A 16,915-nucleotide genomic window follows, 5' to 3' on the forward strand; every position below is an offset into this window, starting at 1 on the left:
AGTTTCTGTCAGTTAGCTTCTTGAGACTTTTGGCTTACATTTTAGGGTCATGATTTAAAAGTTACTCAAGTACTTATATAATGAATGCTCTAGTGCTTCTGTGGAAGGGAGAGAATCTTACTTCCTTACCAGCTACATCACATTCTCATTCTTAAGTGTAAGGGTTTTAATAAAGGAATTACTTATCTTCAAAGGGTATGGAATCTGGGAGAAAAATGAGACATAATAATGGAAAATTGTTACTGTAACTGTGTGTTATTATATCTGGTACCCTTTGGTGGGGAGAAGCACTTAATGGGGTCAAGCACTTTGTTCTCTCACAGACTATACAAGCCATAGAACAAAGATAGGAGAGGGAGAGAATTAGCGACAACAGAGGACAAAAAGCAAGATAATAAAAGAGGAAGAACAGTTAGGTGGGATACAGCAGAGTGATGAAGATGAGGAGGTATTGATATACAAATGTTTATTTATTACAGGAATACATTGGGCATTTTTTGACATGCAAGGTGAATAGTACATTTCCTATTGACAAGGAATTTATAATTAACTAAGGCCACAAACATTAAACAAACAAACAAAAATATTTTCCATGGCTAAAAGATACATCAGGCAAAGTAAAAATACAAAGAAAACGAAGAAAACCTGGGAAACATATTGTCACTCGGTATCACAGTCAAAGGGTTCACCTGTATAGTATTTGAAGTACTTTTTGGAATCTCTAAGTAGAAGACCAGCAACCCCTTAGAAGGATGAGAACAGAAGAATTCTTTGAAGAATTTGAACGGTTCATGCAACCTCACTCGTACTAAGAGAAATACAAATTATACCAGATTATTTCTTACCATCGGATTGACAAAAATTCTCATGTTTGACAGCACACTCCTTTGGAGAGGTTGTTGGCAAATAGGTGTTCTCTCCATTTCTGGGGGAAATGCCAATGAGTATAGCCTTCGAGGAGGGCACCTTGACGGCTTCTGTCAAAATCAGGAATAAATATATGCTTTGACTCAGAAATGCCATTTCAAAGATGTTATCCTGAAAATTGACTCGTGGCCATGTACAGTGACAAAGGGACAGACTTGTTCTTTGCAGCATCCTCAACAGTAGCAAAGAGTTGAAAAAGGCTAAATGTCATCAGTAGGGGACTTGTAATCAGTAGGGGTGGTATCCTTGCATATCAGTGGGTAAGAGAGCATCCACGCAACAGTGTCTGCCGTGTGCCAGGCTCTGTGCTAGGATGCTCTCTCACCTACTGATACGCAAGGATCTCTAAGAACATAGTCAGTGGAAAAAAAGAGCAGCTGCAAAAGACACATGATTATGCTACCATTCGTGTGTGCCAAAAACAAGGCTTGTGTTAACCTAGAGAAGTTCTGGAAGAATACCCAAGAGACTAAAAGCAGTGATTACTTGGAATGGAGGCGAGAGGTGAGAAGTGAGAAGAGCAAGAGGTGAGAAGACCAAGGACTGGAGTGGGAGGGAAACCATCCACCATTCACTTTTTTATACCTATTCATCTTTAAATCATACGATTGTGTGATCTTCCCAAAGTTAAAATGAGTTAAAACATACGCTAAAGATAGACTTGAAATTTATGAATGTCTTCCATAGCCTGCAGTCACCAGAAAGGATTCCTATCAATATTATCAGTCACAGCCTTTTGCCATCCAGCTCGCCAAGATCATTGTCTTTTTCTGTGTTCACGTCCAGTGGCTTACACATGGTGGATTACTTTACTGGCTTCTGCGCCGAGTGAGTTCATGCGGACCGTGCCGGGGGATAGTGGACAATAAAGAGAGAAAGGTTTAGGTTTGCGTTAGATCTTGAAGGATGTTGAGCGCGCGGCCGAGGGTTTTGGATGGTATTTAATAGGCAGTATACATCTGTTAAAGAGGTTTGTTTTTTTAATCAAGAATTTTTGATTTTCTTCTTGGAAATTCCTTTTCTTCACCTAAAATCTTCCTCCATTTAAAAGAAATTCTGAAAAAATAAGAAAAACAAGACTGAATTAAACGACTGTTTTTGAAATTTTAGTGTTATGTAGGATTAGACGTTTCCCATCAGATTTCTTAATTCAGCCCCTAAAAAGCTGCACACAAGCGGATATTCAATAAATATTTTAAAATAAAGAAACCAAGGACTACACTTAATTGCGTTTGTCACAGTAGCGCAGCGTGGCAATTCAGCTCGGGAGAAAACGTCTAAGTCATTGACAGTGATTCTAATCAGCTTCTAATATTTTGTTTTGTCTTTTCTGTTTAAAGTTATATCTGTGAAAATGAGGCCATCCCCATGCCACTCCACTGGGAGAATGTGAATACCGACCTGCCCTACCAGGTGAGAGCAGCGCTGACCAGCTGCAGGTGGGAGAGATTGGAAAGGACCCCAGTAAAACTGTGCAAACTTCTCTTTCCAGCTCATTCCTTTGCACAATCAAACACACGAATACAATGAAGTTGCTAGTCTCTTTGGGAAAACAGTGGATCGCAACAGAATTAAAAGAATTCAGAGAATTCAAAACCTAGACTTGTGGGAGTTCTTTTGCAGGTGAGACAGTTTCTACTCTGAACCCCCTCCTTGGCCTCTGAGACTTTTACAGTCTCAGAGACAGTGAAGCACAAATGTTTAATCATATTCATTGTCAGTGGCACCACCACGTGAGCTGTGTAGACGCCCTGTGCGTGTTCTGACCTGGTTTTTCAGCTCTCTTCCTCATCCTCAGGGAGAGCTGCTCTGTAAGCCAGCACCAGCATCCCGTGCAACACTGTCCGACAGCCTCTTCTGCACTGCTTTCAGAGTTTCGAGCTGGGCGTCGTGGCTGAATCAGCATTACCAGGGGGTCTGGGGAGCTGTTTAGTTCTGTTACTATGACTTTGTTGGCTCAGACTTCCCAGCCTGTAAGTCATTTGCTTGTTTTTAGTTTTGAAGGACATTGTAAAACGTACCTTCAAATTCCCTGCTTAGCCCAGAGTTTATGTTCTAGATTTGAAATCTCCATTCATTACTCAATTTAGGTTGGAAATGACCCATTGGATTGCTTGGTGTGCCCTTAACCTAAAAATAAAGCCCATTACAAGAAACTTAACAGGTATTGTCCACATGAACACATTGTGCTGTAGTTTTTTGAATAACATTATAATATAATGTAATAACAGTAATAAGCATTACTTAAAATAAGTGATTTTCTGAAATACTTTTATTAAATCTGTGTTCAACGTTTGATTTCTAATATTTTTTAATACAAGCATTTAACCTTTAGTCAGGAAAATTTCAAATAATAGAGTCTAATGTCATGAACCCTGTGTATCCATCATCCTGATTTAACATTTATCTCGATTTACCATCATAATCTGTCTCCTCTTTTGCTATGTTATTGTTGTTGCTGAAGTATTTTAAAGCAAATCCCAGGCCTTAACTCATTTCATTCTCATATACTTGAAAATCAGGCTGACTTTTGTTTGGTGATAATATGCGGAATTCTTTGATGCTTCTGGTAGGTCAGTTCCTACAGCCTGAGTAAACTCCAGGTTTTATTCTCATAATAGTTTATATTATAAAATAAGGGTTTTCAGCTTGTATTCTTTGTAATTTTGAGTCTTTGGGCCCAGCCCACTTTTATTTCTGACAATACTGAGTTTAACTGAGTTTAGGTTTTTTTGTTTGTTTGTTTGTTTAAATTTATTTTGGGCTGTGTTGGGTCTTCGTTTCTGTGCGAGGGCTTTCTCTAGTTGCGGCGAGCGGGGGCCACTCTTCATCGCGGTGCGCGGGCCTCTCACTGTCGCGGCTTTCTCTTGTTGCAGAGCACAGGCTCCAGACGCGCAGGCTCAGTAGCTGTGGTGCACGGGCTTAGTTGCTCCGTGGCATGTGGGATCTTCCCAGACCAGGGCTCGAACCCGTGTCCCCTGCATTGGCAGGCAGATTCTCAACCACTGCGCCACCAGGGAAGCCCTGAGTTTAGGTTTTATTCAGGGGGTAATGGAGGATGGAAGCCTCCGTCTTCTTTGATCTTATTCTCTCAGTGAATAAAGTAAGTTTTCCTAAAATGTTCTGATGAAGACGTAATTCCTTCTTCTTAATCGGGCCTCTGAGGTGGAATTCCTGTCAGTCTTCCTCGTAATTTGAGACCTCAATTAATTCCTAGTGGTAGAAATGTTCCAGCGAATCGCCAACACATCATATACTAAGAACCTCAGTGGAGATGTTTTTACTCTGTAGATGCCATGATGTTATGTGAGGTCGGCCTATAGAAATCTGTGATGGGAAATGAACCTGCCACCTGCCATGACAGCAGAAAATACTGAGTCGCATTTTAAGGACAGCCTGTCATTCTGATCTCTGCCTGAAGGACGAAAATAAATTCATCCACCCCATTGTCACGTAACCTGTGACTCACTGTACAGGCGGGAAGCCCACATGAGTCCAGCAGATAGATGTCAGTTTGCATGTTGTCCAGGCCTTCCTTCTTTCCTCCCTTCTTCCAGAAACATGTTCCAGAACCAGTTTTGTGCCAGGCACCGTTCTAGGCACTCGGGATGTAAGAGTGCACAGGACCAGAGCTTGGACAGAAGTAGGTTGTGTGTGGGATGTCACGGAGCACTTCCTAAGCCAGTGTCATCTAGGCTGGATGCAGGAGGAGAGGGGAGGGCACCCCAGGCATCGGGAGCAGCACGGGCCAGAGATCGATGACAAGAGGGAATGTAGAACATTGAGAGGATTTCAAATAGAACAGAAGATAGGATGGATGGCGAGAGAAGATGCTAGAAAAGGACTCAGGAGGTAGAGCATGCAGGGGTTTGTGGGAGACCCACTGGGTGGTCGTGTGATTTTCTCCATCAGCCTTATGAGTTGGACTGACCTGGCGTCTGGGTCAGAGGGTTGGCACAGGCCAGGCCACGCGGGGCCTTGTAAACAAACTAAGGGGTTTGGGTCTTTTCCCTGGGATAGTGGAAAGCCATTGCAGGACTTCAAGCAAGAGAGTGATGGAGCTGATGTGCATTTTAGAGAAATGATTTATCAGGCTGCACTGTGGAGAAGGCGTTTAAAGCGGTGGTTCTCAGGGGTGATTTTGCCCACCAGGGGCGTTTGGCAACGCCTGGAGCTGTGTTTGATTGTCGTGGGGTAGGAGGCGGGGGCTACCACTGCATCTGCGGGGTGGAGGGCAGGGATGCGACACATCCTGCGAGGCACAAGACAGGCCACACAACAAAGAGCTCCCCAGCCCAAAACAGCAGCGCTGAGGCTGAGAAACTGGTTTAAAAGGATCACAGAAGGGTGACCAACCAACTTAGGAAATTGTTTCAGTCGTTACAAATGTGACACACTGGATGGCCTGAGGCAAGGTGCTCTCGGTACCACTGCAGTGAAGAGGACTGTTCTGAGATATTAAAGATGTAGAATGATATTGCCTGGTACTCGATTTAATGTGCGTGATGGGGACACGCACATTAGGGGAGGTGGGGGAGATGGGAAAGATAGCTCCAGGGATTCAGACTTATTTGTTCTCATTGACTGAGGGAAATGTGTAGGAACGGGTTTTGGTCTGGGGAGGACGGGGCGGGGTTAGCAGTTGATACGTGGGTTGGGAGCTCAAGAGAGCAGTGTAGACAGAGATAAAGGTTTTGGAGTTACTGGAAAGTGTGGGGTCATAGAAGCCAAAGGAATTGATAAGATGACCAGGTATTTTATGTCGATTAGGAAAAGAAGGGGGTAAGGACCAAACTCTGAAAGGGATGAACAGAGGACGAGAAAGCTCAGGGAGGAGACTGAGAAGTAACCACATAAAGTGGAAGAAAACCCATAGAATGTGGAGTCACAGGAGCCAAAGGAAGAACGTGGGTGACACAAGTATGTGTCATCCTCAGGGTCACATACGGCAGAGATGCCAAGAAAGATGAATGTTGAAAATGTCCTTTGGATTTTGCAATAAAATGTCCTTGGTACCCTAGGCGAGAGCACCGTTGGTAGATGCTATACTGTGTGTACAGCAAACGTTGACAACTGTTTCAAGGCGCTCGGCAGTGAAGAGTGAGAGACGTGAGAAGATGGTGATGTGGGCGTGGGACGCGTGCTTGGTTTTGTTTTTCGAATTTAAAGATGGGAGAGACCTGAGGATATTTACATTATTATAGGAAAGGACCTATGCAGAGGGAGAGTTTAAAAGACAGCAGAGGGCTTCCCTGGTGGCGCAGTGGTTGAGAGTCCGCCTGCCGATGCAGGGGACGTGGGTTCATGCCCCGGTCCGGGAAGATCCCACATGCCGCGGAGCAGCTGGGCCCGTGAGCCACGGCCGCTGAGCCTGCGCATCCGGAGCCTGTGCTCCGCAATGGGAGAGGCCGCAGCAGTGAGAGGCCCAGACAGCAGAGAGAGGGAGGGGTAATGGGGTGGGATTCAGAGAACGCGGGTCAGAAGGAGAGAGACAGAGTGGTCCAGTTAGATATACAGATGAGGATGGGGAGGGGATCAGAGATGAGGTAGGTCAGGGAGTTCTCCCTGATACTTTGTTTCCTTGGGGAAGGAAGCAGTGAGGTCTCCTGCAGAGAATGAGGTGCTAGGGAAGGGGATGTGAGGGAGAGAGAGGAAAAGCAGAGAGAGGAAACAGCCACTGTGGAACACGGAGGGGAGAAAGAGCTAACCTGGGAACCATGGGGTCTCCATCAGTGTCGAGGGCTGAGCTGACGTGGGAACGTGCGGATATGGGGTGGGAACCATGGCGATGTTGTTTGATTGATTCCAGCCTCCCAATTCTAAAGCAGTGATGGGAGACGGTTGGATTGGTCCAGGGTTGGGAAGGATAAGGCAGCAGGAAATCAGAGCAGGGAAGGCTGCTGCTTTGTTAAGAATGCTGATTTAGGTGCGAGGTTCTCCATCCTGGCTGCCTGTCAAAATCACCTGGGGAAGCTCTTTAACCTGTATGGGCATCTGTCACCCATCCCAGAGCCACTGAATCAGAGCCTCTGCGTTCTGACAGTTTTATCTTTAAAAAGGTCTACAAGTGATTCTGGTGTTCAGCCAGGAGGGAGAACCGCTGGTCTAAACTGGACGAACCTATTTCAGTCCAGAGCGCGAAGCTCTTCCTGCTGCATTTGGAACGTGGGGCACACCCAGCCTGGCCCGGTTGGCACCCTAGTCCCTGGGGGGGAGGGTACTTTTAAGACATCTTTGAGAAGTGGGTGCAACAGCATTTTCAGTAAGTTCAGAGATGAGTGTGGGGTTGGGCAAAGGTGGGCAGGGTGGTGGAGAACCTAGTTTGGTTTCAATCTGTGACTTTCCCTGAAGGTTTAACTGGAGCCCAAGAGGCCCTGGAACCCAACGTTAGCCTTTCTAGATCAAGGTCATAGTGTGAGTCTCCGCATGTCCTGGGTGCCTTGGCGATGGGCACTAAAGTAAACCGTGCACACCATGGCGGGTGCAGAGCTGTGATCACCCCATCCCGTAGACGCTGTACCCATCCAGTGACTGAGCAGAGTTTCAGTGCCCACACTTCCGGCTCTTTCACTAACCACCACTTCATTTATCTTATCTAAGAGAGACTCGAGTGAATTTTCAAACCAAAGTTCATTCTAATCTGCACCTGAAAAGTAGTGCTGAGTGAATATCCTGATGATAGCGTGGATTCTAGTCATTACAGACCGTGAAGCTTAGTATTTGAAGGACGTATGTTAAAGACATGTTTACTTAGAAAAAACCCGAATGAATTCACTGATGCTCCACTAACCAAGAGGACTGCCATAGTGGTAGGTCGATAAGCCCCTTAGACAGTGTAGCTTGATTTCTACGAGTGGTTGAGAAAGGTCCTTACGATGGAGGCGAGATGGAGAGCTGGGTGCCGGGTGACCATACAAAGGGAAAAAGTAACATCTGGTTAAAAGTCTTATCAAAGAGTAACTTGAATGGCATGCATGCTTTCCTCTTGAGCCCTTCCACATCTCTGTCAGGAATGTGGATGAAAATGTAGGAGACGTGCTTATCACGCTTGTGGAAGGTTCAAAACTAGAAGGGGAAGCTTACTTGTAGGGTGAATTAATCAGGAGTCAGAAAGACCTTGGAAGATTGAAACAGTGAGTCTAAACAAATGTGATTATCTTCTCTTAAAAAGATTTTTTTCTTAGTTAGAAAAGCAGCAAATGTGCATTGTAAAAAAAACAAGGCAGACAGTACATAAAGGTCTAAAAAGAAAGTTGGCATAATTTGTTCTTTGTGAAAACATGCTGGCTTTTTCTGAAATAAATGTTTGTTTAATGCACATCCTCCTAACGTCGTGCTTAATGGTCTGAGAAGACTGTCTCCAGTAGATGAAAGCGTATGCATTTGAATTTTGATACATGCTGCCAGAGGGCTCTGAGAAGGACCGTGTGCATTTCCATTCTCTCATCATTTAAGGGCAAGTGTCCTTCCCCCCAACCCCGAACAGTCCCTAAGCTGCCTGCTCTTTATAAATTCTGTACTTTTAAAATTACTATATCAAGATAAAGCTTAATTGAAATAAACCTATTGCGTGAGATTTAGAAATCAGTTGCACAAATCTGGAGAGCGGAGAGAAGCCTGCTTTGGGAAAGCGCCAGCAGCTTTAACTGACTGCAAGCTTCCATCGGTAGCATGGTGCAGAGCGAGCTCAGCTGGGCGCCGTCCCACGACATCTAGGCCCTGTTTCTGTTTCTTCCCAGCGTTTTCGGACTAGAAGGTGTCCAGCAGATTCCTGCCCACTAAAGGCTGTCCAGGGTGGAGAAAGGCCTAGAAGCTATGCCATGGGAGGAATAGTTGAGACAGTGGCGTCTGTTCACCTGGGGAAGGAAACCTATCAGTGTCCAGAGTTATTCCTGGATACTTGGAGTTGTTTTGTGTTAAGTGTTTGGTTGTTCTGTGTTCAGAAGGGAATAACTGAGACGACAGTAGAAGGACCAGGGAGGCAGGTTCTGGTTCACCGTCGGGGGGTGACTTTCTCACGATTACAGCTTATGGCCAGTAGGTTGGCCGCTGTGCAGGGCGGGGAGCGCTGGGGGCGCGGCAGCTCTCATTGCAGAGCTAACGGGGGAGGCTTCTTTTTCATCTTTAAGACATCTTTTGAATGAAATATGTTTAAATGAAAATGCAGCCAACAGTTTACAGACACCCATGTACCTACCAATCAGATTTGACATTTTAATATTTGTGACATTTTCTTCATCTTTGTGTCTGGGTTTTTTTTTTTTTTAAGATACACAGCATTAGAGATCAAGGTGGAGTGTTTCCCCCATCCCCATCCTCTCCTCGTCTTTCGCCCTCAAGTTGCTGTGATACCTTCTTATCCATGTTTTTATATTTGTTACTACCTATGTTTGTATACCGCTACAATATGCATTATTATTTTGAGATAGAGGTCTCTTTTTGCATCATTCTTTTTATATTAAACATTATTTTTCAAGAGGTATCTATGTTAATACTTATAGTTCTAGTTCATTATTTTAACTTTCATGTATAAATATATAATTATTCATTTTGCTGTGAAAGAATTTTAGGCTGTTTTCAGTTTGTTTGTTTTTTTACTATTACAATAAGTCCTACATCGAATAGCATTTTATGTGTTGGAAGAGGATTGTCCATTGGCAAGAGGTTTGAACTGGATGGCTTCATGTCCCTTCCAGCCCTAAGATGCAAAGTTCCGTTCAGTTTAACCAACATGTCCTACTGTGGGGATAAAAAGATTAAGGCATGGTCCGTGCTCAAGGAATTCACTGTTTAAAGACTCTGTGAACTATGTATTATTTACTGTTTGTAGTGTCATTTTTAGGCATCTGTAAAGCTTGGCTGGTTTCGGCGATCAGTCACTTTACTATGATGGGGCATTGTCTGGGATATCTATAGTTTTTGGTATAATTTTCAACATTCAGTGTCAATATTAACTAATAATTTTTGATGAGATGATTTATGTGTCCAAGATCATTTGAGATTATTTTTTTTTTCCAGAGCTATTTGTCCACTTATGATGTATGTTAAAGAACTGTGTTCTGTTTTACCCTTTCTATTGAGGTTTGCTCCTTGAAAAATTAATAATGCCACTTATGGTAGATATCTGTGTGTTTTGTGTCTGTGTATTGTGTTTTCAGGAAAAAGGCTCAGCTCAAGAAAAAAAGAGGCGTGCCCCAGATTAATGAACAGATGCTGTTTCATGGCACCAGCAGTGAATTTGTGGAAGCAATTTGCATTCATAACTTTGATTGGAGAATCAATGGTATACACGGTGCTCTCTTTGGAAAAGGTAACTATCAGAATCCAGTTGGAGCGCTAGAAGAGAATCTCCTCTCCTGAGAGAGGATTGACTGTTTGTATCTCAGGGGCTTGAGAGTCACTAAGTTAAAAGTTACTGTACTGGGTTCCTGGCACACCCTCAGAGTTTCTGAGACACCGAAAAGCCACTTCCTGCGTGTGCAAGATGGAAGGAAGACTTTTTACACCTCTACCAGATTAGATAACCCTCCAAGTCCCAGTCATTCAGGTGGGGCATCATGTCCAGATTAGCTGATTTTTGCATTATGACGTTTACTTTCCATGCATAAGTCCTTTCCATGGATAAACCCATACAGTGAACTGTTTTATGTCAAGTACACAGAGCACTATAAAATAAATCAATTAATGTGTACATTGTACGTAGGTCTATTTTTTTGTTTGTTTTGTTTTTAAAAAAATGATAGGTAGGAATATTAATGAGCATGGGGGAAATCCTCGCCTTTTTTCTAATGTTGTGAAAGTCTAAGTTCTCCAGTTTGTGCTCACTACTCAAGCAAATTAAGGAGAGAGGGGAGGGGAAAAGGTAAGGGGTGGACATTTCTTTGCTTGGTCCTTATTTTGTACCTTTCCTCCAGCAAGAGAACTGGCTACCACTCAGGATCAGGAGGTGCTACATTTTTTTCTTTTTTTTTTTTTTTTTTTTGTGGTACGCGGGCCTCTCACTGCTGCGGCCTCTCCCGTTGCGGAGCACAGGCTCCGGACGCGCAGGCTCAGCGGCCATGGCTCATGGGCCCAGCCACTCCGCGGCATGTGGGATCCTCCCAGACCGGGGCACGAACCCGTGTCCCCTGCATCGGCAGGCGGACTCTCAACCACTGCGCCACCAGGGAAGCCCATGAGGTGCTACATTTTTAAGAGTAAATTAATTTTTAAAATAACGACTTTAAAGGCCATCCCATTTATTTAACTGTAAGAGGATCAGAAAGGTGTTACATTAAGTCCTGTCGGATTTGGGTAATAGGAGACTTTGCAGTTCATTCCCGAAATGTTTTAGGGTAAGTATTCCCTTCATGATGTCAGCCTCCTAGGCCTACCCCTTTGGAAGAGTCGGATTCTTCGTGGAGGTTTCCTCTTTAGGCAGCGGACAAGTGAGCTTGTCCTTCTGGAACGTTCAGGTGTGAATAGGATCACACTCTCCAGAAATCTTTTCCTGGATATGGGGTTCTCTCAGCTCCAGAAGTATTATTGAACAGTTACCCGGTAGCACAGAAATGTGGTGTCTTGGGGTTTGAAATCATCTCTGCAGACCCTTGGCTTCACTGTGCTCTCCAGTGGCTGCTTGGATGGGTGGGTGGTGGATGGGGAAAGGGTGGAAGGAAACAGAAGTGGGAGGGAGGTCCGAGCAGTGACAAGGCAGGTCCTGTCACTTGTGATCACAGAAACCATTCGTATCCATCTTACGTACTGGATTTCTTTATGAGGCTCTTTTTGAAAACACAAGTCTGGTTGCTACGTTTTGGTGGGGACGGGGCTGGTGGTGGTGGTGGGGACTCTGGTCTGTACTGACAGATCTATCCCAGTGGCAGCCTGCATCACAGCTGTCCATAACAGACGGATTTCTGTTCTTTCCTTTAAAACCTACCGGCGAGGAAATTCCATGTCTATTCCTGTTACACAATTCTGTGTGTCTCCCCCCCCAACAATCACAGTGTTTTTTTGCTTGTGTTTCATGCACTCCTTGGAGTAATCTTGGCTCTTCGGGCTCCTTTTTGTTTAAGGAACCTATTTTGCTCGAGATGCTGCCTATGCCAGCCGCTTCTGCAAAGATGACGTAAAGCACGGAAACACATTCCAGATTCACGGCGTAACCCTGCAACAGCAGCATCTGTTTAGAACGTACAAATCTATGTTTCTTGCCCGAGTGCTGATTGGAGATTACATAAACGGAGACTCCAAATACGTGCGCCCTCCTTCCAAAGACGGGAGCTACGTGAATTTGTATGACAGCTGTGTGGATGACACCTGGAATCCCAGGGTCTTCGTGGTGTTCGACGCCAACCAGATCTACCCCGAGTACTTGATAGACTTCCATTGATTTCATTTCCAAGCTTCCATGGTCGAAGAAGTTTTATTTTTCGCAGGGAGATCTGCTTGCCGGTCACCTAGCTGCTCAATGTTAATTATTTGATCGTTTTGAAACAGATATGAAAGAAAGGGGCCGCCCTATAAAAAGACATACTGACTTTAGGGTTGGTTTGTTGTTTGTTTTTGTCCATTACTCATCTTTGTTACAGATCGATACCATTGCTGTTTTAACACCTGGGGTGAAAGACAGCGCTCAGAACGCAATCAGCTGAGTCCCTCCATCTTTAACGTTTACATCCGTGTCTTCAGGGTAAATGTTTTCAGCTCAAATAGACTGATTCATATGTATGTTCAAAAAATAAAAATACAGGCATAAAGGTGTCCCTTCAGAGGAACTGAGCCTTTGTAAACGAATTCTGAGATGATGGTGCACCGATCTACGTGTTGCCTTGTTAGTCTTCCGAAGAGGGGTGGAATTCAAAACCTTGAAGCAGCCTGAGTACCTTGAGGGAAATAGAAACAAGAGAATCGTTGGCAGTGCTGCCAGACAAGCCAGAAGGGGAGGATCAGGACAGGGCGCCCTGCTCCCGGTGCCTTCGGGCGGCAGGCTGCACACTCGGCCTAGCCCTTCTCCTCCTCTTCTGCTGAACTGACTGTAATCAGCCCGCGCGTCATCCCCCAGCGCTCCTGAATTCTTGTACCAAGACTTACTGCACAAGGCTTTTATTGCATCTTCAGAATGAAACTTTTATTTATTATTTAAAACACATACTTTCCCTTTGTTTTGGGGTCCCTACAATGATTACTTCTAAGAGATTTTTTTTATCTGCCGCCCCCCCCCCACAGCTATTCAGCAAGGATTTATAAAATCCACACTTCTAAATCCTATCTCCCCATTTTGAATCGTCTGCAGAAAGCCTGGGATGCTTGGAACAAAGCTGGGTTACTCTTTTGAGCAGCAGTTGACAATCTGCTAACTCTCTTGAAAAGTTAGGTATAATGCATAATCGCGCCCAGTGGAAGTTTGCTTACCTGCTGCATCTGTTTGGCTCTTCTGTTTTAAGGAGGGCTGAGTGATGTTGGAACAGCCCCTCAAGCTATTCTAGCAGAGGCTGGACAGCAACGAGGCAGAGGTGTCACACAGGAGTTTGGGTGTCAGGTGGGGGAATTGGCCATACGACTGTTAAGTGTTTTTCCAACCTTGATTTTCTATGATTCTACCTGAAAAAAAAAAGAACACTGGTATCTTTTCTGAGAAACCTTTTTCTAACTCAGTTTAATACTAAATTCCCTCTCCATCATCTTCACTCCGTTTGGGCTGAAAGGTAGTGAACGTAATTTAACTTCTCAAGAAAAATCCAGTAAATGTCTATGCCTGGGACGCTCGTTCCCTCACTTGAACTGGGAAGGCATCTAGGAATAATACAAATAAGGAGTAGGGAGCATGATTAGGTGTGTAATTCTTCAGCTGCCACATACCCCCAGATCCTCGTCGTAGCCCAGAGTACACGTGATTGTGCAGCCGAAAGTAAGTCGTGCACAGGGAGTACCTAGTGCTCAGGAAGTTGCATGTCCAATGCTTTGCAGTCAAGTGACAACAAACGCTTCCCAATTCTGATGTGCAGACTAACAGCCGGTTTCGATGAAGCGCTGTTAGTGTTTGGAAAGGACACATCTTAGAAACACGCCGAGGTCATCAGGGAAATAAAGGCGGGAAAGTCACCAGGCTGCCTTGTGGGAGGTGGCACACCGCTGCTCCGGACTCGCTCCCAAAAGAGGACCTTAGAGACATCAGGGAGTCAGATTCTGAAAAGCTCTTTCTTCTGCTTACTTGTTATTTGCATACAAAATGATGTCAAAATGGTCTGCACTTCAACACGGCTACCTTTTTTTTTTTTTCCAACTTAACATGATTGCCTCTTGTATCACTTGAATGGGATAACTGTTGTAGCTTTGGGGGTTGTTACTCCTTTGGACACGTGCCGATCTGATCTCCAGGAGACTAAGAGCCCAAGGTTGAAACTTGCAAGGCAACCGGTGTGAACTCTGCACTTCGCTAGCTGGCTCGTCTCTAGTAGGCAGAGTGCCCTGCGATAGACACTGTGAGTAACAACTGTGCTGTTATTCATGTCTGAGACCCTACTCCAACTCCCCTTTTATAAGAAAGGGCTGATCGTGATGACCTTTTTAAACGTGATAGTGTTGAGTTCATCAATGTTAGTGTTCTCTTTGTTTTCATCAGTAGATCGAGTTGAGAATCGTATCATCAGTGTAATCAGACCAGACACCGCCGTTTGCCATCTTTTCTCTTGTCCTCACATAGTGTTGGGGGTGGGAGTGGGGAGAGAAACATTCCAGAGTCATGAATAAATGATTTTTAAAATTCTGCATTAAATACACTCCAGCTGATAGTAACTCTTCTTTTCCACTTTGGTAATATCAGCCTCAGGGTGAAAAAAAACTGTGTTTATAAGAAACAGTCTCCTAAATCTTGGCGGTAACGAACAGGAAGGTTTTGTATTAATGCCAAATACAAAATACAATAGACTGTTCCAGTGAGGGTGGTCAAGACTTGGGAGCCATGTTGGATGTATGAATGTATTGTTTCTACGTGGAGTGATTAAAGCTTTCCGTAGCAGGTCCTGGAGGTCTGTGTGTGCCATGATTCCTGTGTCTCATCTCCACCTTGCGTTATTTAAGTTTTCAACTCAAACTTAATGGACTCCAGAGGTGGTGGTTTCCTGTAACTCTTATGTAACCAACTTGCAGGTGGGGGAAGACCCTTGCTCTCAATTTGAATCATCACGAGCACTAGCTAAGCATATAACCCGTGGGGAACAGCATTTACTCCGTGCAACTGAAAATTCTGAAATAGACCAAGGCCTGGCGCCTTTGCTCTCAGTGGCTTCTGGCACAGAGGAGCATTCTGGAGGGTGTCGGCCGTCACCCGAAGAGCAAGCTACCTGAGTCCACCAACCTCCAGCCACTCCCGGTATGTCCTTTTGAAGTACGTTAGACATTTCACTTAATCATTTAAGCTTCTGTTGGCCAAAAAGGAAGGTATCAAAGATACCTTAATTGTAGAGCTGCGAGAAATGCAAAGCAGAATGACTAAGGCTTATCTACCCATGGAAACAGTCAAGATTTCCGTTCGCTAAAACCGTGTCCCAGTCTGTCTAAATGCCGGACTATTATTGAGATTCATTATGATGAAAATTCACCTGAGCTTTGATGATGTAGAAAAGTGACACCTTTACAGAATTGTGCCTAAGCCATCCAGGTGTTTGAGGTCACCTCCCGGGTCACCAGGAGCAGAGCTAAAAACAGTCTTAATAGTGAGCGGTCCTGCTCGTGCTTCTGTCCCAGACTGCCCTCTGGCCCCAGGGAAGGAGGTTTTATTTATTGTTCAACAAACATTTTATTTTGCGTAAAACAGTCCACTTCTAGATGAAAGTATACATTCTGTACTTGTAAAGAGAAAAAGGAAAGGTAATGAAAAGATAGCAAGGAAAAGAAAAACAAAAACCTTGTCAAACATAATTTTTGATCAGAAGCTTTAGCAAAGTGATTTTGCTTCATTTTACCCCTTTGCACTAAATGCAGGAAGAGGTTTGGTGAAACAAGCCGCCCTGCCTCACTCCCTGTGAATAATCGGATCATGATGCTTGGGCGCCGCTGACGGAAGAAAGGAACGTTTTAAAGAAATATGAGGTACCTGGTTCTCGGGGGCTGCCTGGTCAGTGAGAGTGATCTATAAGGGAGAGGTGAGCCCAAACGTCTCGGAAAGGTGTTCATAGCTCATCATTAACCTTCACTATTCCGCAGGAGTAGTTTTCTTCTCATGTTTTCCCAGACTCCAGGCTGGGAGCTAGCTGGGGAGCTGGTTTGGTCCCTCTCTTCCCCCGCCCCCGCTCCTCTGCTGCCCTTGGGCTCCATCCATCCCAGGTTAGAAGGTGTCTTGCTTATTCCTGACACCTGCCGGCTCCTTCCTTGCTGTGACTCAGCTCAGCCTCCTGCTGTAAGATTATGTAATGTGTTTTCTCAACTCTAATTTCCTGGCTTTTGTTCCTCAGCCCTGCAGGCTATGAACTTGGCTTTTATTTGAACTTTCTCCCTGTGTGGCTGTGGATCTAAGAAATTAGCACTGGTTTCTTGTGAGAACGGAGCATAGGGCCTTGCCAAAGACATTTGTGTTCCCTGCAGCCTTTTAGCTTTGCTGTACCTTCTATGGAGACGCTGCACAGCAGGCTGATTCCGGCTCTCATCTCACTATTTAAGCCAGCTCAGGGGAGTCACAGTCCAGAATTGAATCCAGATCATCTCTGCAATCTTGGCCATAAATCCAGGTGGTGCTTCTTGTGTTTTCCTGTTCCTGTTTAAGAAATACCTTGTCCTGAGAGGCTCCTTACACTTTGGTATCTCCTCGGGGCACACGTGGAAGCTGCAGGCATTCTAAGTCCACACTCGATGGCATTCTGAGAGAATCAGTATTCCGGCCCAGTTCCTCCTCTTTATTCCTTTAAGAAAAAGATCAAGGAACTTCCCTGGCAGTCCAGTGGTTAAGACTCCACGCTTCTACTGCAAGGGGCACGGGTTTGATCCCTGGTCTGGGAACTAAACTCCT

General features: G+C 44.7%; 1 protein-coding gene across 4 annotated transcripts in view; it reads left to right on the forward strand.

Moving 5' to 3' along the window:
• The window catches only part of PARP11 (poly(ADP-ribose) polymerase family member 11), a 38,298-nt gene extending 21,997 nt beyond the window's left edge, over positions 1–16,301 (forward strand). The window contains exons 5-10 of one of the 4 annotated variants that reach the window (XR_013830693.1): positions 2,268–2,340; positions 2,420–2,550; positions 10,086–10,237; positions 11,985–14,393; positions 15,061–15,283; positions 15,895–16,301. Coding sequence is in view for 3 of the 4 variants with exons in the window: in XM_079938592.1 (XP_079794718.1) it covers positions 2,268–2,340; positions 2,420–2,550; positions 10,086–10,237; positions 11,985–12,301 (673 nt within the window). In the remaining variant the exon portion in view is untranslated. Of the gene's footprint in view, positions 1–2,267; positions 2,341–2,419; positions 2,551–10,085; positions 10,238–11,984; positions 15,031–15,060; positions 15,284–15,894 lie in introns of those variants that run through there. The other 3 variants (XM_079938592.1, XM_079938594.1, XM_079938593.1) reach the window with 3 other exon arrangements.
• Positions 16,302–16,915: the final 614 nt, after the last annotated feature.

Source organism: Stenella coeruleoalba (genome assembly GCF_951394435.1).
Source record: "Stenella coeruleoalba genome assembly, chromosome: 11".
NCBI classification, from domain to species: domain Eukaryota; kingdom Metazoa; phylum Chordata; class Mammalia; order Artiodactyla; family Delphinidae; genus Stenella; species Stenella coeruleoalba.